General features: G+C 34.4%; 1 protein-coding gene across 1 annotated transcript in view; it reads left to right on the forward strand.

Annotated features, from left to right (window-relative positions):
* The first annotated feature begins 4676 nt into the window (after positions 1-4676).
* pou1f1 (POU class 1 homeobox 1) overlaps positions 4677-25000 on the forward strand; it is a 38150-nt gene continuing 17826 nt past the window's right edge. The window contains exons 1-3 of the mRNA XM_062070489.1: positions 4677-4818; positions 14267-14428; positions 21782-21880. Coding sequence (XP_061926473.1) covers positions 4677-4818; positions 14267-14428; positions 21782-21880 — 403 coding nt within the window. The remainder of the gene's footprint in view (positions 4819-14266; positions 14429-21781; positions 21881-25000) is intronic.

A 25000-nucleotide genomic window follows, 5' to 3' on the forward strand; every position in this document is an offset into this window, starting at 1 on the left:
AGATGTTGGAAATTACCTTTTCTTCTATGCTCTTCATTCTCACAAGTGATGACAAACATTTTTTGTAAATTTGCTGGTAATGTTTTACTTTTAGCCTTAAACATGACACATAATGTCTGTAACTTTACTAGCTCCTGTAATTCCAATAAACCCGAATTAATAAATAATATGTTAGTGTGTTCTAAGTAATCTACTTTATGAATAATCCTTATAGCTCTTTTCTGTAGTTGATACAGAGAAAGTTGCGGTGCACAAGGAATACAATTTGAAACGTCATTATACAACTAGACATGCTGAGGAGTATGCAAAATACCAGGGAGATGAGAGAGTGAACCGGGTTGCACATTTTAAAAGCAGTCTACTGAGGCAACAAGATTTCGTCAAGAAAGTGTGGGAAGCAGATCAGAATCATATCCATATTTAAGTGTTACTTCTTTCTAAACTCCTATAGTCATATAAAGAACAGCTAGTATTCTTCCTTCTTTTGAGTCTCATAGTAAGGTGTCGGCCTTCTAGATTGGAATGTGTCAGAGTAGAGATAACTCGGAGTAGTCTAAACAAAGCGAGTGGGGGCGAGGGACAGAGGGAAGATCACGGGACTTCCGGGGGTTTGAGGGGAGACGAGGGAACGCGGGTGTGCTGGATGGGTCTCACGTTTGTCCTCTAAGCTTGGAGAATAAACCACAAAATACCAACTACTGCCTGTTGATTGAATATAAACATCAGCTCATTGCCATAAAACTACTGCCTGTTGATTGAATATAAACATCAGCTTATTGCCATAAAAAGAATCTGGGAGAGACTAGCAATTTGAATTCCCCATTGGAGGAATGCTGGTCAACAACATCCTGTATCCATCTCTTCCTTACACTTCACACAATGTTTCTATGTTCTGTTCTCCTAGAAACCATTCACTTAACGTAAGGTTATAAACATCCTTTTCCCATATTTTCTCAAACCATCCTCTTCACCCTCAATCTTCCTTCACCTGCTCTCTTTTTCTCTCTCTCTCCTTCTCACTGGAAAAGAGCGATGCAGCAGTCAAAGCTAGCTACATGGTGAGTGAGATGGTTGCTACGGCGGGAAAGCCATTCAAAGAAGGTGAATTCATTAAAAAGTGCATGTTAGATTTTTTTTTAAGAAATCTTTTCTCGCGGCCCAGCCTCACCCAGTCTCTGCATCCAGTGGCCCCCAGGTCAATTGAGTTTGAGACCCCTGAGATACAAATCATATTGTCGATGTCGATGATACACATCACATTGTTGATGTAGATGATACACATCATCTACATCAACAATATGATGTGTATCATCGACAATATGATGTGTATCATCTACATCAACAATATGATGTGTATCATCTACATCAACAATATGATGTGTATCATCTACATCAACAACATGATGTGTATCATCTACATCAACAATATGATGTGTATCATCTACATCAACAATATGATGTGTATCATCTACATCAACAATATGATGTGTATAATCTACATCAACAACATGATGTGTATCATCTACATCAACAATATGATGTGTATCATCTACATCAACAACATGATGTGTATCATCTACATCAACAACATGATGTGTATCATCTACATCAACAACATCATGTGTATCATCTACATCAACAATACAATGTGTATCATCTACATCAACAATATGATTTGTATCATCGACATCGACAATATGATGTGTATCATCTACATCAATAATATGATGTGTATCATCTACATCAACAATATGATGTGTATCATCTACATCAACAATATGATGTGTATCATCTACATCAACAATATGATGTGTATCATCTACATCAACAATATGATGTGTATCATCTACATCAACAATATGATGTGTATCATCTACATCAACAATATGATGTGTATCATCTACATCAACAATATGATGTGTATCATCTACATCAACAATATGATGTGTATCATCTACATCAACAACATGATGTGTATCATCTACATCAACAACATGATGTGTATCATCTACATCAACAATATGATGTGTATCATCTACATCAACAACATGATGTGTATCGTCTACATCAACAACATGATGTGTATCATCTACATCAACAATATGATGTGTATCATCTACATCAACAATATGATGTGTATCATCTACATCAACAATATGATTTGTATCATCTACATCAACAATATGATGTGTATCATCTACATCAACAATATGATTTGTATCATCTACATCAACAATATGATGTGTATCATCTACACCAACAATATGATGTGTATCATCTACATCAACAACATGATGTGTATCATCTACATCAACAATATGATTTGTATCATCTACATCAACAATATGATGTGTATCATCTACATCAACAATATGATGTGTATCATCTACATCAACAATATGTGTATCATCTACATCAACAATATGATGTGTATCATCTACATCAACAATATGATTTGTATCATCTACATCAACAATATGATGTGTATCATCTACATCAACAATATGATGTGTATCATCTACATCAACAATATGATGTGTATCATCTACATCAACAATATGATGTGTATCATCTACATCAACAATATGATGTGTATCATCTACATCAACAACATGACGTGTATCATCTACATCAACAATATGATGTGTATCATCTACATCAACAATATGATGTGTATCATCTACATCAACAATATGATGTGTATCATCTACATCAACAATATGATGTGTATCATCTACATCAACAATATGATGTGTATCATCTACATCAACAATATGATGTGTATCATCTACAAGAACTCAGCAGAAGTGATAATAACAGAAGATGATATCATTGTTTACATTCAGAGAGGAGTTCCAGTTGAAACGTCCGACTTGGAACTCGGAAATTCCCACTCCCCCGTAGAACTTGAACGCACCGTAAGGCAGTTAGTTATCCATTGTTGCCACAGTCTTGGTAGATCACACACCTCACGTGAACACAAGGTTATAAATTGCACACCTGTGGATGTTTTGTCATCATTAGTGTGGAAGGAAAAGTGAGTTTTCACACTTTCACACCTTCTTGTATCCTCAGCAGACTTGTGAAGGTCACGAGGTCACAAGATGCAAAAAGGTTCCTGAGCTCAAACACTTGAGTTGTCTGACAAGCTGAGCCTGGCAAGTCGAAGCTGAGGGCAAAGTGAAAGCAGACATATAAATAATTCACCAGGAAGAAAGTAAACATCAGAGCACATTTTCTGTTATGGCAATAAAATACTTCTTCTGCTCGCCCCTAGCTCGGTGGCCTCGGTTAGAGTGTCCGCCCTGAGATGGGTAGGTCGTGAGTTCAAACCCCGGCCGAGTCATACCAAACACTATAAAAACGGGACCCGTTACCTCCCTGCTTGGCACTCAGCATCAAAGGGTTGGAATAGGGAGTTAAATCACCAACAATGTTCCCCGGGTGTGGCCACCGCTGCTGCTCACTGCTCCCCTCACCTCCCAGGGGGGTTGATCAAGGGTGATGGGTCAAATGCAGAGATAACACACAATTGTGTTATTAAGACAGTAACACACAATTGTGTGTTATTTTAATGGTGTGTTATTAAAACAATAATTTACAATTGTGTTAGCACCACACATTAGCACCACACATTAGCACCACACATTAGCACAACACATTAGCACAACACATTAGCACCACACATTAGCACAACACATTAGCACAACACATTAGCACCACACATTAGCACCACACATTATCACAACACATTAGCACCACACATTAGCATCACACATTAGCACCACACATTAGCACCACACATTAGCACAACACATTAGCACCACACATTAGCACCACACATTAGCACCACACATTAGCACAACACATTAGCATCACACATTAGCACCACACATTAGCATCACACATTAGCACCACACATTAGCATCACACATTAGCACCACACATTAGCACCACACATTAGCACCACACATTAGCACCACACATTAGCATCACACATTAGCACCACACATTAGCACCACACATTAGCACAACACATTAGCACCACACATTAGCACCACACATTAGCACCACACATTAGCACAACACATTAGCACCACACATTAGCACTACACATTAGCACAACACATTAGCACAACACATTAGCACCACACATTAGCACCACACATTATCACCACACATTAGCACCACACATTAGCACAACACATTAGCACAACACATTAGCACCACACATTTGCACCACATATTAGCACCACACATTAGCACCACACATTAGCACCACACATTAGCACGTGCAAACCCAAATGGCGAGTTCCCATTTTTTTGCACTCGCTGTCCAGCTGAAGCTTTTAATCCGGCCCACAGACGAGTCCGGCTCGGGTTTCCCAGGCGCTCCTCGCCTTAATCCTGGACTTAGGGACGGGAGGACAGGAAACAAGAGCGGCAGCATGTGATTGGTTGGCGCGGCCTAGGGGGCGGGGTTTAAATACCTGCAGGAGGCCAGGATGCTGACACTCACCTGAGACGTGGCTGCTGGAGGACACCAATAGAGGAGTCTTACTTTGAAGGAGAGGAGGAATAGAGGAGTCTTAGTTTGAAGGACCGGAGAGGATGGAAGGAAAGTCCCAGTGAAAGATCACCTGGAGAACCTGGGCAGGTTCTAGTCAGGACTTCAGATGTCGTCTCACACCTTCTGTGGTGACTCCTTCTCACCTCTGGCTGGTGACTTGTCTTCTCTGCCCATCTTCATGCACCACACCTCCGCAAGCCAGGACTGCCTGCCAGCCTCCTCACACGCTCACAGCATGGTGTCGGCAGGTAAGCACACCCGACTCACACGCTCCCAGCATGGTGTCGGCAGGTAAGCACACCCGACTCACACGCTCCCAGCATGGTGTCGGCAGGTAAGCACACCCGACTCACACGCTCGCAGCATGGTGTCGGCAGGTAAGCACACCCGACTCACACGCTCCCAGCATGGTGTCGGCAGGTAAGCACACCCGACTCACACGCTCGCAGCATGGTGTCGGCAGGTAAGCACACCCGACTCACACGCTCACAGCATGGTGTCGGCAGGTAAGCACACCCGACTCACACGCTCACAGCATGGTGTCGGCAGGTAAGCACACCCGACTCACACGCTCACAGCATGGTGTCGGCAGGTAAGCACACCCGACTCACACGCTCGCAGCATGGTGTCGGCAGGTAAGCACACCCGACTCACACGCTCGCAGCATGGTGTCGGCAGGTAAGCACACCCGACTCACACGCTCACAGCATGGTGTCGGCAGGTAAGCACACCCGACTCTCTGCAGGTAAGCACACCCGACTCACACGCTCACAGCATGGTGTCGGCAGGTAAGCACACCCGACTCTCTGCAGGTAAGCACACCCGACTCACACGCTCGCAGCATGGTGTCGGCAGGTAAGCACACCCGACTCTCTGCAGGTAAGCGCACCTGACTGCCAAGTCCTGCTGGGCATCCTCCACACTTGTGTTGTTAAGACAGTAACACACAATTGCGTTGTTATTAATACAATAACGTAGAATTGTGTTGTCAAGACAATAAACCACAATTGTGTTGTTAAGATGATAACACACAATTGTGTGTTGTTAGGACCATAACATAGAATTTTGTTATTAAGACAATAACATATAATTGTGTTATTAAGACAATAACACACAATTGTGTTGTTAAGACAATAACACACAGTTGTATTGTTAAGAGTCTTAATAACACAAACGTGTGTTATCGTCTTAACTTAAGACAATAACACACAATTGTCTTATTAAGACAATAACTCAGAATTGTGTTATTAAGACAATAACACACAATTGTGTTATTGTCTTAACAACACACAATTGTGTATTATTAAGACAATAACAAATATTTGTGTTATTAAGACAATAATACACAATTGTGTGTTATTAAGACAATAACACACAATTGTGTATTATTAAGACAATAACAAAGAATTGTGTTATTAATACAATAACACACAATTGTGTGTTATTGTCTTAATAACACACAATTGTGTATTATTAAGACAATAACAAAGAATTGTGTTATCAAGACAATGATACACAATTGTGTGTTATTAAGACAATAACACACGATTGTGTATTATTAAGACAATAACAAAGAATTGTGTTATTAAGACAATAACACACAGTTGTGTGTTATTGTCTTAATAACACACAATTGAGTATTATTAAAGACAACAACAAAGAATAGTGTTATTAAGACAATAACACACAATTGTGTGTTATTGTCTTAATAACACACAATTGTGTATTATTAAGACAATAACACACAATTGTGTATTATTAAGACAATAATATACAATTTTGTATTATTAAGACAATAACAAAGAATTGTGTTATTAAGACAATAATACACAATTTTGTATTATTAAGACAATAACAAAGAATTGTGTTATTAAGACAATAATACACAATTGTGTGTTATTAAGACAATAACACACAGTTGTGTGTTATTGTCTTAATAACACACAATTGAGTATTATTAAAGACAATAACAAAGAATTGTGTTATTAAGACAATAATACACAATTGTGTGTTATTAAGACAATAACACACAATTGTGTATTATTAAGACAATAACAAAGAATTGTGTTATCAAGACAATAACACATAATTGTGTATTATTAAGACAATAACAAAGAATTGTGTTATTAAGACAATAATACACAATTGTGTTTTATTAAGACAATAACAAAGAACTGTGTTATTAAGACAATAATACACAATTGTGTGTTATTAAGACAATAACAAAGAACTGTGTTATTAAGACAATAATACACAATTGTGTGTTACTAAGACAATAACACACAATTGTGTGTTATTAAGACAATAACAAAGAACTGTGTTATTAAGACAATAATACACAATTGTGTGTTACTAAGACAATAACACACAATTGTGTATTATTAAGACAATAACAAAGAATTGTGTTAATAAGACAATAATACAGAATTGTGTGTTATTAAGACACTAACAAAGAACTGTGTTATAAAGACAATAATACACAATTGTGTGTTATTAAGACAATAACAAAGAACTGTGTTATTAAGACAATAATACACAATTGTGTGTTATTAAGACAATAAAAAAGAACTGTGTTATTAAGACAATAATACACAATTGTGTATTATTAAGACAATAACAAAGAATTATGTTATTAAGACAATAATACACAATTGTGTGTTATTAAGACAATAACACATAATTGTGTGTTATTAAGACAATAACAAAGAACTGTGTTATCAAGACAATAACACACAATTGTGTATTATTAAGACAATAACAAAGAATTGTGTTATTAAGACAATAATACACAATTGTGTGTTATTAAGACAATAACAAAGAACTGTGTTATTAAGACAATAATACACAATTGTGTGTTACTAAGACAATAACACACAATTGTGTGTTATTAAGACAATAACAAAGAACTGTGTTATTAAGACAATAATACACAATTGTGTGTTACTAAGACAATAACACACAATTGTGTATTATTAAGACAATAACAAAGAATTGTGTTAATAAGACAATAATACAGAATTGTGTGTTATTAAGACAATAACAAAGAACTGTGTTATAAAGACAATAATACACAATTGTGTGTTATTAAGACAATAACGAAGAACTGTGTTATTAAGACAATAATACACAATTGTGTGTTATTAAGACAATAACAAAGAACTGTGTTATTAAGACAATAATACACAATTGTGTATTATTAAGACAATAACAAAGAATTATGTTATTAAGACAATAATACACAATTGTGTGTTATTAAGACAATAACAAAGAACTGTGTTATTAAGACAATAATACACAATTGTGTGTTATTAAGACAATAACACACAATTGTGTATTATTAAGACAATAACAAAGAACTGTGTTATTAAGTTAATAATACACAATTGTTTGTTATTAGGACAATAACACAAATTGTGTATTATTAAGACAATAACAAATAATTGTGTTATTAAGACAATAACACACAATTGTGTGTTATTAAGACAATAACAAATAATTGTGTTATTAAGACAATAATACACAATTGTGTGTTATTAAGACAATAACAAAGAACTGTGTTATTAAGACAATAATACACAATTGTGTGTTATTAAGACAATAACACACAATTGTGTGTTATTAAGACAATAACACACAATTGTGTGTTATTAAGACAATAACAAAGAACTGTGTTATCAAGACAATAACACACAAATGTGTATTATTAAGACAATAACAAAGAATTGTGTTATTAAGACAATAATACACAATTGTGTGTTATTAAGACAATAATACACAATTGTGTGTTATTAAGACAATAACACACAATTGCATGTTATTAAGACAATAACAAAGAACTGTGTTATCAAGACAATAACACACAATTGTGTATTATTAAGACAATAACAAATAATTGTGTTATTAAGACAATAATACACAATTGTGTGTTATTAAGACAATAACAAATAACTGTGTTATTAAGACCATAATACACAATTGTGTGTTATCAAGACAATAACACACAATTGTGTATTATTAAGACAATAACAAAGAACTGTGTTATTAAGACAATAATACACAATTGTGTGTTATTAAGACAATAACACACAATTGTGTATTATTAAGACAATAACAAAGAACTGTGTCATTAAGACAATAATACACAATTTTGTATTATTAAGACAATAACTTAGAATTGTGTTATTAAGACAACAACACACAATGGTGTGTTATTAAGACAACAACACAGAATGGTGTGTTATTAAGACAACAACACACAATGGTGTGTGATTAAGACAACAACACACAATTGTGTGTTATCAAGTCTGCGGAGTAAAAGTGCTTTGGAGAGGAAGGAAACAACAAAATAACATGTTGCTATTTAGTCTACTATTTGTCCTCATGTTGTTCTTCAATGGTGTATAACTGTATTAATAACAATATGTTATAATATAATAATAATATGTTACATAACCGCACCTGTGCAAAGTGTTCACCCTCTCACACGTCTCACTCTTTCATTGCTGTTACCAAATGAATGTTGGCCGACAAAACGTGTCTTGTTTGAGAACTTTGTAAAAATGAAAGTCCTGAAAGAAGAAGAAAAATGTTTTTGTTCCGTTTGGAAAAGAGAAGACTTTTATGTCCCGCTTGGCTTTGAGGAAGAATAAATACGTTTATCAAACAAATACTCAAATGTACAAAAGCGTAACATTTGTGGCCAAAATACTGCAAAGATTTAGTGAAAGTACAAGAAAAGTTGAAAGTGTTTTCATGGCAATAACAAACATGATCACAATGTTTATTGATTATTAGTTTATTGATTTCACAACATCAAACAAATGTTCTTATTAAAAACATCATTTGGGGATTTTACTTCCTGTAAGTAATTGTTTTGTTTTTGGAATTCTTTTTCAGATGAATTGTACTTACAGATCTGCTCGTTACTTGACTTCTGGAATATGGAATAATAATAATAATAATAATGTGATGATAATATAATAATAATAATAATAATAATAATAATAGTAATAATAATAATAATAATAATAATAATAATATAAGATAATAATGATAATAATAATAACATAATAATAATAATGTAATAATAATAATAATATAATTATTATAATTGTAGTAATATTAATATTATAATCATAATATAATAATAATAACAACAATAATAAAAAGAAGAATATAATATCAGATAGTAATATTGATAATATAATAATAATAATACTATAAGATAATAATAATAAAACAATAATAATAATAATACTAAAAATAATATAATAATGATAATAATATAATAAACAAATAATAATAATATAATAAGATAATAACAATACAATAATAATAATATAATAATAATAATAATAATAATATAAGATAAGATAATAATGATAATAATACCATTATTATGATTGTAGTAATATTAATATCATAATCATAATATAATAATAATAATAACAACAATAATAATAAGAAGAAGATAATATCAGATAATAAATATAATACTATAAGATAATAATTATAAAACAGTTTTAATAATAATAATAGTAATAATAATACAATAATAGTAATATAATAAAACAATATTAATAATATTATAAGATAATAACAATACAATAATAATAATATAATAATAATATAAGATAATAATGATAATAATAATACAATAATAATAATAATGTAATAATAATAATAATAATATCATTATTGTAATTGTAGTAATATTAATATTATAATCATAATATAATAATAATAATAACAACAATAATAATAAGAAGAACATAATATCAGATAATAATATTGATAATATAAAAATAATAATACTATAAGATAATAATAATAAAACAATAATAATAATAATAGTAATATAATAATAACAATATAATAAAACAATAATATTAATATAATAAGATAATAACAATACAATAATAATAATAATAATAATAATATAATAATAATAATAATAATAATAATAACAATAGAATAATAATAATAGAATAATAAGTATAATAATAAATAAATACAATAAAAAAAATTAAAAAATAAATAAATACATAAATAAATACAATACTACTAATAATAACAATAATAATAATAATAATAATAATATGGATAATAATAATAATATTATTATTATTATCCATCCATATAATGATAATAATAATATAATAATACTATGATAAGATAATAATAATATTAAAATAATACTAATAATTAAATAATAATGATATAATAATAGTAATTAGATAATAATAATAATTATAATATAATAATATAATAATAATAATATAATAATCATATCATATAATAACATGAATATAATAATTATAATAATAATAATAATAATAATAATAATAATAATAATGATAATAATAATAATAATAATAATAATAATAATAATAATAATAATAATAATAATAACAATATAATGAGATAATAATAACAAGATAATAATAATAAGAAGATATTAAGGTAATAATAATGAATTGAAAGGGGTGACTGTACTTTTAGGATTTCACTTACGAGTGGGGCGGCCATAACTGCCATGAAAATAAGTCTGACATTAAAATAATAAAGATATTAATCAATAAATGATCCAAGTCTATGTGAAGTGAATGTATAGAAAATATTACATTTACATTTTTAATTGAACTTTTGAAATAGATGAAAGTTTCCACTAACAAACTGAGATGCACTTAAAATGACAGTTTTACTATATTTTTACTATTTTATTTGTTATTTGATTGCTTTTTTCTTGCATTATTTGACTGACCTCCAACAAAATAAATGTACAAATAAAATCATATTCATAATTTGAATATTCTTAATGTTCTGCTCTGAGTTTCATTTGATACATTTTTTAATTAGCTGACATAAAGTAGAAAAGAAGTGTTGTTAATAAACAGTAATTATTACTAAATACACTCAATAATAATCAGTCATAATAATAATAATAATCATAGTCAATAATATTTATTCCTGTATTATTCAACCAATCATTTTCTCTTAAGTTGTCAATGTTCAATTGTGTCATGATGTCTTACAGTTGCTACACAATTGTCTTGTTAACACAACGACACACAATTAAGACAATACCATAATTGTGTTGTTAAGATAATAACACAAAATTGTGTTATTAAAACAATAACATACAATTGTGTTGTTAAGACAAATAACACACAATTGTGTTGTTAAGACAGAAACACACAATCGTGTTGTTAAGACAATAACACACAATTGTGTTGTTGAGACAATAACACGCAATTGTGTTGTTAAGACAATAACAAACAATTGTGTTATTAAGACAATAACACACAAATGTGTTGTAAAGACAATAAAACACAATTGTGTTGTTAAGACGATAACACACAATTGTGTTGTTAAGACAATAACACACAATTGTGTTATTAAGACAATAATACACAATTGTGTTACTAAAACAATAACACACAATTGTGTGTTATTAAAACAATAACACTAATGTGTGTTATTGTGTTATTAAGACAATAACACAATCGTGTTGTTAAGATAATAACACAAAATTGTGTTATTAAAACAATAACATACAATTGTGTTGTTAAGACAAATAACACGCAATTGTGTTGTTAAGACAGTAAAACACAATTGTGTTGTTAAGACAATAACAAACAATTACGTTGTTAAGACAATAACACACAATTGTGTTGTGAAGGCAGTAACACACAATTGGTGTTGTTAAGACAATAGCACACTATTGTGTTGTTGAGACAATAACAAACAATTGTGTTGTTAAGACAATAACAAACAATTGTGTTATTAAGACAATAACACACAAATGTGTTGTTAAGACAATAAAACACAATTGTGTTGTTAAGACGATAACACACAATTGTGTTGTTAAGACAATAACACACAAATGTGTTATTAAGACAATAATACACAATTGTGTTACTAAAACAATAACACACAATTGTGTGTTATTAAAACAATAACACAAATGTGTGTTATTGTGTTATTAAGACAATAACACAATTGTGTTGTTAAGATAATAACACAAAATTGTGTTATTAAAACAATAACATACAATTGTGTTGTTAAGACAAATAACACGTAATTGTGTTGTTAAGACAGTAAAACACAATTGTGTTGTTAAGACAATAACACACAATTGTGTTTTTGAGACAATAACACACAATTACGTTGTTAAGACAATTGATTGATTGATTGAGACTTTTATTAGTAGGTTGCACAGTGAAGTACATATTCCGTACAATTGACCACTAAATGGTAACACCCGAATAAGTTTTTCAACTTGTTTAAGTCGGGGTCCACTTAAATTGATTCATGATACAATAACACACAATTGTGTTGTGAAGGCAGTAACACACAATTTGTGTTGTTAAGACAATAACACACAATTGTGTTGTTGAGACAATAACACACAATTGTGTTGTTAAGACAATAACAAACAATTGTGTTATTAAGACAATAACACACAAATGTGTTGTTAAGACAATAAAACACAATTGTGTTGTTAAGACGATAACACACAATTGTGTTGTTAAGACAATAACACACAATTGTGTTATTGAGATAATAATACACAATTGTGTTACTAAAACAATAACACACAATTGTGTGTTATTAAAACAATAACACAAATGTGTGTTATTAAAAGAATAACACGCATTTGTGTTATTAAAATAACACACAATTGTGTTGTTAAGACAATAACACAACTGTGTTGTTAAGATAATAACACACAGTTGTGTTGTTAAGACAATAACATACAATTGTGTTGTTAAGGAAATAACACAACTGTGTTGTTAAGATAATAACACACAATTGTGTTGTTAAGACAATAACACAACTGTGTTGTTAAGATATTAACACACAGTTGTGTTGTTAAAACAATAACACAACTGTTTTGTTAAGATAATAACACACAGTTGTGTTGTTAAGACAATAACACACAATTGTGTTATTAAGACAGTAACACACAATTGTGTTAGTAAGACAATAACACATAATTGTGTTATTAAGACAGTAACACACAATTGTGTTATTAAGACAGTAACACACAATTGTGTTATTAAGACAGTAACACACAATTGTGTTATTAAAACAATAACACACAATTGTGTTAGTAAGACAATAACACATAATTGTGTTATTAAGACAGTAACACACAATTGTGTTATTAAGACAGTAACACACAATTGTGTTATTAAGACAGTAACACACAATTGTGTTATTAAGACAGTAACACACAATTGTGTTATTAAGACAGTAACACACAATTGTGTTATTAAGACAGTAACACACAATTGTGTTATTAAAACAATAACACACAATTGTGTTAGTAAGACAATAACACATAATTGTGTTATTAAGACAGTAACACACAATTGTGTTATTAAGACAGTAACACACAATTGTGTCATTAAGACAGTAACACACAATAAGGTCGCAAAGAAGTTGAGCAGAGTGGTGATGCATTGTGGGATACGTCATTTATTGGAAGAGACGAAGATCGCGCACTTTTAGCGATGATGTGGATCAACGTGTGTGTGTGTGTGTGTGTGTGTGTGTGTGTGTGTGTGTGTGTGTGTGTGTGTGTGTGTGTGTGTGTGTGTGTGTGTGTGTGTGTGTGTGTGTGTGTGTGTGTGTGTGTGTGTGTGTGTGTGTGTGTGTGTGTGTGTGTGTGTGTGTGTGTGTGTCCTGCAGTGTCTTCTGGGCTGTCCCTCAGTCAGTCTGCCAAACGTCCTCATATGCAACTGGCCTCCTCGTCCTTGGCAAACAGTCTGGGCTCCGCCCCCCCCAGCCTGCACTACCCCGTCACACCATGTCACTATAGCAACCAGCAGACCGCCTATGGTATCATGGCAGGTACCGTATCACACTCACTTCACACTTGTAGTATACTCAGTGTATTGTCACTTCATACTTGTAGTATACTCAGTGTATTGTCACTTCATACTTGTAGTATACTCAGTGTATTGTCACTTCACACTTGTAGTATACTCAGTGTATTGTCACTTCATACTTTTAGTATACTCAGTGTATTGTCACTTCACACTTGTAGTATACTCAGTGTATTGTCACTTCATACTTGTAGTATACTCGGTTTATTGTCACTTCATACTTGTAGTATACTCTGTGTATTGTCACTTCATACTTGTAGTATACTCGGTTTATTGTCACTTCATACTTGTAGTATACTCGGTGTATTGTCACTTCATACTTGTAGTATATTTGGTTTATTGTCACTTCATACTTGTAGTATACTCAGTGTATTGTCACTTCATACTTGTAGTATACTCGGTTTATTGTCACTTCATACTTGTAGTATACTCGGTGTATTGTCACTTCATACTTGTAGTATACTCGGTTTATTGTCACTTCATGCTTGTAGTATACTCAGTGTATTGTCACTTCACACTTGTAATATACTCAGTGTATTGTCACTTCATACTTGTAGTATACTCAGTGTATTGTCACTTCATACTTGTAGTATACTCGGTTTATTGTCACTTCATACTTGTAGTATACTCGGTGTATTGTCACTTCATACTTGTAGTATACTCGGTGTATTGTCACTTCATACTTGTAGTATACTCGGTTTATTGTCACTTCATACTTGTAGTATACTCGGTGTATTGTCACTTCATACTTGTAGTATACTCAGTGTATTGTCACTTCATACTTGTAGTATACTCAGTGTATTGTCACTTCATACTTGTAGTATACTAAAATATTTTAAGTGTAAAAGGGTTAGAATTGTGCAATTCAATAAATTTTTTAAAAAGGTTATCTTAATATTTTTTTTTTGTAAATTTAAATAAATTCATTAAAATATGTGATTAGTGTGATAAAACATTTGTGCAATTATTGTTTGAAAACAATATTCATCATTGTTACATTTTCTAAACATAAATGCATTTTAAAAAAAAAAAATTTTAAATTAAATAAATTGTGCAATCAAATATATTTTCAAAAAAGTTATATCTTTATTTTTTTAAATAGAAATACATAAAATATAATTAAATTCAAAACATGTCATTATTGTGATAATACATTTGTGTAAATATTGTTTTAAAGGCAATATTCATCATTGTTACATTTTCTAAACCTAAATGCATGAAATAAAAATGTATAAAACAATATATTGTTGTGATAATATAATTGTGCAATTAAATACATTTAAAAGGTTGTTTAATTATCATTGTTATTTGTTTTTAAATATAAATATATGAAATTGCATTACCTGAAAATACAATTGTCCAATTCAATACATTTTCAAAAAGGTGTTACTCATCATTGCTCATTATCGATAAATACATAAAATAAAGTTTGATTATTAAAATATTTTAAGTGTAAAATGGTTATACGCTTTAAAAAAAGGCTATAAGTAGTTATCTTTATATAATTACTTCAATCGGAATTAAATGCATGCATGTGTTAATAAATGTGTCAATTAGTTATTTTGTGTAAAATGATGAGGCGATTCCTGAAGGAATGGCGTGTGAATGCTCCAATGCTGAAGTTGAACTGAAATCCTGGAATTTTTTCTAGAATTGTTCAAGTAGAGCACATAATTCCCTAAACAGGCTGAATATTTTGAAATTGGAACGGTTTGAATCGGATGAAAAATGTTGGAGTTGTGGAAGTTTGAAGAATGTCCCATTCATTTCAATGGGAATTTCCCCAAAATGTGGGAATTTCAGGAAAAGCTGGAATTTTTTTGAAAATGGTAGAAAAAAATTAAAATGGTCTGAATGAGTTGAAATGGTTGCTGTTGGAATTTTTCAAATCGGTCGAGAAATGTTGAAGCAGTAACATGTTGAATTGAGAAATGGTATTACGGAATTCCTGAAATTTCGGGAAAACCGGGAATTTTTTTCCAGTTTAAAAAACAACTTCGTTTTTGTCCTGTTTAAGAAGAATGTTTTGACAGTAGAACGGTTGAAAAATGTGGAAGGAGTAGTCGCCAGAAAAAAGGGTGGAAATAGGGCTTTGGAAAACCAGGAATCCTGGAAAATCCTGGACTTTTTTTTAATTTGGAAAAATGATAGTTTGAATTTCCAGGGTGAGTGGAATATGTTGAAGGTGGAATGGTTTGAATAGGTTGAAAAACGTGGAAATGGTGGAAGTTTGAAAAATGGCCAATTTATTTTGAATGGGAAAAAATACCCCGGAAAACCTGAAATTCTGGGAAATCTGGGAATTTTTGGAATTTGTCAAGGGAAATCCCACCATTCCTTAATAGGCTGAACAGTTTGAAGTTGGAACGGTTTTAATCGGGTGAAAAATGTGGGAGTTGTGGAAGTTTGAAAAATGGCCAATTTATTTTGAATGGGAAAAAATACCCCGGAAAACCTGAAATTCTGGGAAATCTGGGAATTTTTGGAATTTGTCAAGGGAAATCCCACCATTCCTTAATAGGCTGAACAGTTTGAAGTTGGAACGGTTTTAATCGGGTGAAAAATGTGGGAGTTGTGGAAGTTTGAAAAATGGCCAATTTATTTTGAATGGGAAAAAATACCCTGGAAAACCTGGAATTCTGGGGAATCTGGGAATTTTTGGAATTTGTTAAGGGAAATCCCGCCATTCCCTAATAGGCTGAACAGTTTGAAGTTGGAACGGTTTGAATTGGGTGGAAAAATGTGGGAGTTGTGGAAGTTTTAAATGTCCCATTTATTTAAATGGGAATTTCTCCAAAATGTGGGAATTTTGGGAAAAGCTGGAATTTTTTTTTAAATGGCAACAACCTTGAATGGTCTGAATGAGTTGAAATGGTTGCTGTTGGAATTTTTCAGATCGGTCAATAAATGTTGAAGTAGTAACATGTTTAATTGAAAAATGGTATTACGGAATTCCTGGAATTTTGGGAAAACCGGGTATTTTTTCCAGTTCAAAAAACAACTTAATATTTTGTCCTGTTTAAGAGGAATGTTTTGACGGTGGAATGGTTGAAGTGTGTTGAAAAATGTGGAAGGAGTAGTCGCCAGAAAAAAAGGGTGGAAATAGGGCTTTGGGAAACCAGGAATCCTGGAAAATCCTGGATTTTTTTTTACTTGGAAAAATGATAGTTTGAATTTCCAGGATGGTGGAATGTGTTGAATGCAGAATGGTTTGAATCGGTTGAAAAATGTGGAAATGGTGGAAGTTTGAAAAATGGCCAATTTATTTTGAATGGGAAAATATACCCCGGAAAACCTGGAATTCTGGGAAATCTGGGAATTTTTGGAATTTGTCAAGGGAAAGTCCGCCATTCCCGAATAGGCTGAACAGTTTGAAGTTGGAACGCTTTGAATCGGGTGAAAAATGTGGGAGTTGTGGAAGTTTGAAAAATGGCCAATTTATTTTGAATGGGAAAAAATACCCTGGAAAACCTGAAATTCTGGGGAATCTGGGAATTTTTCAAGGGAAATCCCGCCATTCCCTAATAGGCTGAACAGTTTGAAGTTGGAACGGTTTGAATTGGGTGAAAAATGTGGGAGTTGTGGAAGTTTGAAGAATGTCCCATTTATTTCAATGGGAATTTCCCCAAAATGTGGGAATTTTGGGAAAAGCTGGAATTTGTTTTTAAATGGCAACAACCTTGAATGGTCTGAATGAGTTGAAATGGTTGCTGTTGGAATTTTTCAGATCGGTCAATAAATGTTGAAGTAGTAACATGTTTAATTGAAAAATGGTATTACGGAATTCCTGGAATTTCGGGAAAACCGGGTATTTTTTCCAGTTCAAAAAACAACTTCTTTTTTTGTCCTGTTTAAGAAGAATGTTTTGACGGTGGAATGGTTGAAGTGTGTTGAAAAATGTGGAAGGAGTAGTCGCCAGAAAAAAGGGTGGAAATAGGGCTTTGGAAAACCAGGAATCCTGGAAAATTCTGGATTTTTTTTTACTTGAAAAAATGATAGTTTGAATTTCCAGGATGGTGGAATGTGTTGAATGTGGAATGGTTTGAATCGGTTCAAAAACGTGGAAATGGTGGAAGTTTGAAAAATGGCCAATTCATTTTGAATGGAAAAAAATGTCCCAAAAAACTTGGAATTCTGGGAAATCTGGGAATTTTGGGAATTTTTCAAGGGAAAGCCCGCCATTCCCGAATAGGCTGAACAGTTTGAAGTTGGAACGCTTTGAATCGGGTGAAAAATGTGGGAGTTGTGGAAGTTTGAAGAATGTCCCATTCATTTCAATGTGAATTTCCCCAAAATGTGGGACTTTCGGGAAAATCTGGAATTGTTTTTTTAAATGGCAACAAAATTGAATGTTCTGAATAAGTTGAAATGGTTGCTGTTGGAATTTTTCAAATCGGTCGAGAAATGTTGAAGTAGTAACATGTTGTATTGAGAAATGGTGTTACGGAATTCCTGGAATTTCGGGAAAACCGGGAATTTTTCCAGTTCAAAAAACAACTTTGTGTTTTATGTCGTGTTTAAGAGGAATGTTTAGACAGTAAGACGGTTGAAGTGGGTTGAAAAATGTTGAAGGAGTAGTTGCCAGAATAAAGGGTGGAAATAGGGCTCTGGAAAACCTGGAATCCTGGAAAATCCGGGAATTTTTCTTTACTTGGAAAAATGATAGTTTGAATTTCCAGGATGGTGGAAATATGTTGTAGGTGGAATGGTTTGGATCGGGGAAAAAACGTGGAAGTTTGAAAAATGGCCAATTCATTTTGAATGGAAAAAAATGTCCCAAAAAACCTGGAATTCTGGGAAATCTAGAAATTTTGGGAATTTTTTAAGGGAAAGCCCGCGATTCCAGAATAGGCTGAACAGTTTGACGTTGGAACGCTTTGAATCGGGTGAAAAATGTGGGAGTTGTGGAACTTTGAAAAATGTCCCATTCATTTCAATTTGAATTTCCCCAAAATGTGGGAATTTCGGGAAAAGCTGGAATTTTTTTGAAAATGATTTAAAAAACTTGAATGTTCTGAATGAGTTGAAATGGTTGGTGTTGGAATTTTTCAAATCGGTCGAGAAATGTTGAAATAGTAACATGTTGAATTGATAAATGGTATTACGGAATTCCTGGAATTTCGGGAATGTTTCCAGTTCAAAAAACAACTTCGTTTTGTTTCCTGTTCAAGAGGAATGTTTTGACAGTAGAACAGTTGAAGTGGGTTGAAAAATGTGGGAGGAGTAGTCGACAGAAAAAAAGGGTGAAAAAAGAGTTTTGGAAAACCAGGAATCCTGGAAAATCCTGGAATTTTTTTTAACTTGGAAAAAAAATAGTTTAAATATCCAGGATGAGTGGAATGTGTTGGAGGTGGAATGGTTTGAATAGGTTGAAAAACGTGGAAATGGTGGAAGTTTGAAAAAATGGCCAGTTCATTTTGAATGGGAAAAAAATGTCCCGGAAAACCTGGAATTCTGGGAAATCTGGGAATTTTTGGAATTTGTCAAGGGAAATCCCGCCATTCCCGAAAAGGCTGAACAGTTTGAAGTTGGAACGCTTTGAATTGGGTGAAAAATGTGGAAGGTGGAGCGCGCCAAAATCTGGAGAAGAAGAAGAAGAAAGAGAAACCATATGTCTGTGAATGTTTTGGAGCATTCGCAATTATTTCATTGATGTTATTTCATGATTTAGTTAATGACATATTTAAATAATTACTGGTGTCATGAATTGAATAAATCAAGAAGTAAATACTTAGTTCACAATTTATTTGTTGACCTAATTACTTCACGAGTTAATTACTTATTTTTGATTTAATCGACATATTTAAATAAGTATGTTTGTGTCATGAATTAAATACATCATGACATCAAAAAATGATATAATACATGTCATATTTATTTCATGATTTCGTCAATGACATCATTAAATATTTAAATGTGTTGATAAATGAATAATAAAATCGTGAAATAATTAAATCAATAATTAGTTCACAATGTAATTATTATCTATGATTGGGTTTTTTGTAAATATAAATACCTTAACTATAAATACATTCTAAAAAAATTATGTTAGTGTGATAATACAATTGTGAAATTATTGTTTAAAGGCAATATTCATCATTGTTACATTTTCTAAACATCAATGCATGAAATAAAATTATTTAAAAAATTATATTAGTGTGATGATATAATTGTGCAGTCAAATACATTTTCAAAAAGGCTATTTCTATCTTTGTTTTTTTTTTTTTAAATATAATGACATGAAATATTACATAAAAATAGTTATAAGTGTGATTATATAATTGTGCAATCAAATATATTTTCAAAAAGGTTATCTCTTCATTTTTAGTTGTTTTTTTAATATAAATACATGAAATATAATTAAATTCCCAACATATGTGATATTACATTTGTGTAAATATTTTTTAAAGGCAATATTCATCAGTGTTACATTCTTTGAACATAAATGCATGAAATACAATTTAATTTAAAAATACATGAAATATAATTAAATTCACAACATTTCATTTGTGTGAATATTTTTTTGGAAAACCAGGTATATTCATCATACATTTCTTAAAATATAAATACATGAAATTAAATAAATAAACATATAATGTGCAACTCAAAACAGCTACATGCTTTATTGTTTCTGGGTGTTGTTGATAAATGGCTGTGGCTTTGCATCGTAGAGTGTTACGTTGCACTTACAGATGTAGCGACCGACTGTAATTACTGACAGTGTTTTTCTGAAGTGTTGCTGAGCCCATGTGGTGATATCCTTTACACACTGATGTGGCTTTTTGATGCAGTACCGCCTGAGGGATCGAAGGTCCGTAATATCATCGCTTACGGGCAGTGATTTCTCCAGATTCTCTGAGCCTTTTGATGATATTACGATATTAGCTGGTTGAGAAATGTCGTTCTTAAACAATTTGCTCAGGCATTTGTTGACAAAGTGGTGACCCTCGCCCCGTCCTTGTTTGTGAATGACTGAGCATTTCATGGAAGCTGCTTTTATACCCAATCATGGCACCCACCTGTTCCCAATTAGCCCGTTCACCTGTGGGATGTTCCGAATACGTGTTTGATGAGCATTCCTCAATTTTCTCAGTCTTTTTTGCCACCTGTGCCAGCTTTTTCGAAACATGTTGCAGGCCTCAAAATCCAAATGAACTAATATTTGCTAAAAATGAGCAAGTTTAACAGTTCGAACGTTAAATATCTCGTCTTTGCAGTCTATTCAATTGAATATAAGTTGAAAAAAATCATTGTATTCTTTTTTTTATTTACCATTTACACAAGGTGACAACTTCACTAATCAAATGTTGTGTTGCAGCTCAGGAGATGTTATCAGCAAGTATTTCCCAGACGTGCATCCTGCAAACATGCGGCGTTCCTCCGCCCAACATGGTGAGCGCTGCAAACCCGCTGCAAGGTAAGTCCTAACACCTTTATCAGACATTTATCTCCCCCTCCTCCTCAGTGTGGCGCCCCCTAGAGGAGGCCACCACGTCCACTTGGCGAACTCCAAATATATATATATATATATATATATATATATATATATATATATATATATATATATATATATATATATATATATATATATATATATATATATATATATATATATATATATATATATATATTATTAACATTATTATAATATTATATATATATATATATGTAATATTATAATATTATTATAATACTATATATATAATATATTATATATGTAATATTATAATACTATATATATATATATATATATATATATATATATATATATATATATATATATATATATATATATATATATATATATATATGCATATATATTATTATCATTAACATTATTATAATAGTACTAAAATATTATATTTAGTATATTATATATAAATATATATTATAATATTATATATATAAATATATAAATATATATACATACATACATACATACGAAGACCTCCATGAAAAATAAAATCAAAGAACCCAGATTTCCCTCGCCTGGACGCGGGTCACCTGGGCCCCCCTCTGGAGCCAGGCCTGGAGGTGGGGCACGATGACGAGCGCCTGTCCCCATGGGGCCCGGCCGGGCACAGCCCGAAGAGGCAACGTGGGTCCCCCTTCCAATGGGCTCACCACCCATAGCGGGGGTCATAGAGGTCGGGTGCAGTGTGAGCTGGGCGACAGCCGAAGGCAGGGCACTTGGCGGTCCGATCCTCGGCTACATAAGCGAGCTCTTGGGACGTGGAACGTCATCTCGCTGGGGGGGGGAGCCTGAGCTAGTGCGCAAGGTGGAGAAGTTCCGGCTACATATAGTCGGACTCACTTCAACGCACAGCAAGGGCTCTGGAACCAGTTCTCTCGAAAGGGGATGGACTCTCTTCCACTCTGGCGTTGCCGGCAGTTAGAGGCGACGGGCTGGGGTGGCAATTCTTGTTGCCCCCCGGCTCAGAGCCTGCACGTTGGAGTTCAACCCGGTGGACGAGAGAGTAGCTTCCCTCCGCCTTCGGGTGGGGGAACGGGTATTGACTGTGGTTTGCACTTACACGCCAAGCCGCAGCTCAGAGTACCCACCCTTCTTGGATTCACTCGAGGGAGTACTTGAGAGTGCGCCCCCGGGTGATTCCCTCGTCCTACTGGGTGACTTCAACGCTCATGTTGGCAGCGACAGTGAAACCTGGAGAGGCGTGATTGGGAAGAATGGCCGCCCGGATCTGAACCCGAGCGGTGTTTTGTTATTGGACTTTTGTGCCCGTCACAGATTGTCCATAACAAACACCATGTTCAAGCATAAGGGTGTCCATATGTGCACTTGGCACCAGGACACCCTAGGCCGCAGTTCCATGATCGACTTTGTAGTTGTATCATCGGATTTGCGGTCTCATGTTTTGGACACTCGGGTGAAGAGAGGGGCGGAGCTTTCTACTTTGGTGAGTTGGCTGCGATGGTGGGGGAGGATGCCGGACAGACCTGGCGGACCCAAACGCATTGTGAGGGTCTGCTGGGAACGCCTAGCAGTCTCCTGTCAGAGAGAGTTTCAATTCCCACCTCCAGAAGAACTTTGAACATGTCACGAGGGAGGTGCTGGACATTGAGTCCGAATGGACCATGTTCCGCGCCTCTAATGTCGAGGCGGCTGATTGGAGCTGTGGCCGCAAGGTGGTTGGTGCCTGTCGTGGCGGTAATCCTAGAACCCGTTGGTGGACACCGGCGGTGAGGGATGCCGTCAAGCTGAAGAAGGAGTCCTATTGGGTTCTTTTGGCTCATAGGACTCCTGAGGCAACGGACAGGTACCGACAGGCCAAGCCGTGTGCAGCTTCAGCGGTCGCAGAGGCAAAAACTCGGACATGGGAGGAGTTCGGGGAAGCCATGGAAAACGACTTCCAGACGGCTTCGAAGCGATTCTGGACCACCATCCGCCGCCTCAGGAAGGGGAAGCAGTGCACTATCAACACCATGTATGGTGAGGATGGTGTTCTGCTGACCTCGACTGCGGATGTTGTGGATCGGTGGAGGGAATACTTCGAAGACCTCCTCAATCCCACCAACAAGTCTTCCTATGAGGAAGCAGTGCCTGGGGAATCTGTGGTGGGCTCTCCTATTTCTGGGGCTGAAGTTGCTGAGGTAGTTAAAAAGCTCCTCGGTGGCAAGGCCCCGGGGGTAGATGAGACCCGCCCGGAGTTCCTTAAGGCTCTGGATGCTGTGGGGCTGCCTTGGTTGACAAGACTCTGCAGCATCGCATGGACATCGGGGGCGGTACCTCTGGATTGGCAGACCGGGGTGGTGGTTCCTCTCTTTAAGAGGGGGAACCGGAGGGTGTGTTCCAACTATCGTGGGATCACACTCCTCAGCCTTCCCGGTAAGGTCTATTCAGGTGTACTGGAGAGGAGGCTACGCCGGATAGTCGAACCTTGGATTCAGGAGGAACAGTGTGGTTTTCGTCCTGGTCGTGGAACTGTGGACCAGCTCTATACTCTTGGCAGGGTCCTTGAGAGTGCATGGGAGTTTGCCCAACCAGTCTACATGTGCTTTGTGGACTTGGAGAAGGCATTCGACCGTGTCCCTCGGGAAGTCCTGTGGGGAGTACTCAAAGAGTATGGGGTATCGGACTGTCTGATTGTGGCGGTCCGCTCCCTGTATGATCAGTGTCAGATCTTGGTCCGCATTGCCGGCAGTAAGTCGGACACGTTTCCAGTGAGGGTTGGACTCCGCCAAGGCTGCCCTTTGTCACCCATTCTGTTCATAACTTTTATGGACAGAATTTCTAGGCGCAGTCAGGGTGTTGAGGGGATCTGGTTTGGTGGCTGCAGGATTAGGTCTCTGCTTTTTGCAGATGATGTGGTCCTGATGGCTTCATCTGGCCAGGATCTTCAGCTCTCACTGGATCGGTTCGCAGCCGAGTGTGAAGCGACTGGGATGGGAATCAGCACCTCCAAGTCCGAGTCCATGGTTCTCGCCCGGAAAAGGGTGGAGTGCCATCTCCGGGTTGCGGAGGAGACCCTGCCCCAAGTGGAGGAAATCAAGTACCTCGGAGTCTTGTTCACGAGTG

The sequence above is a fragment of the Entelurus aequoreus genome, linkage group LG14 (genome assembly GCF_033978785.1).
Source record: "Entelurus aequoreus isolate RoL-2023_Sb linkage group LG14, RoL_Eaeq_v1.1, whole genome shotgun sequence".
NCBI lineage: Eukaryota > Metazoa > Chordata > Actinopteri > Syngnathiformes > Syngnathidae > Entelurus > Entelurus aequoreus.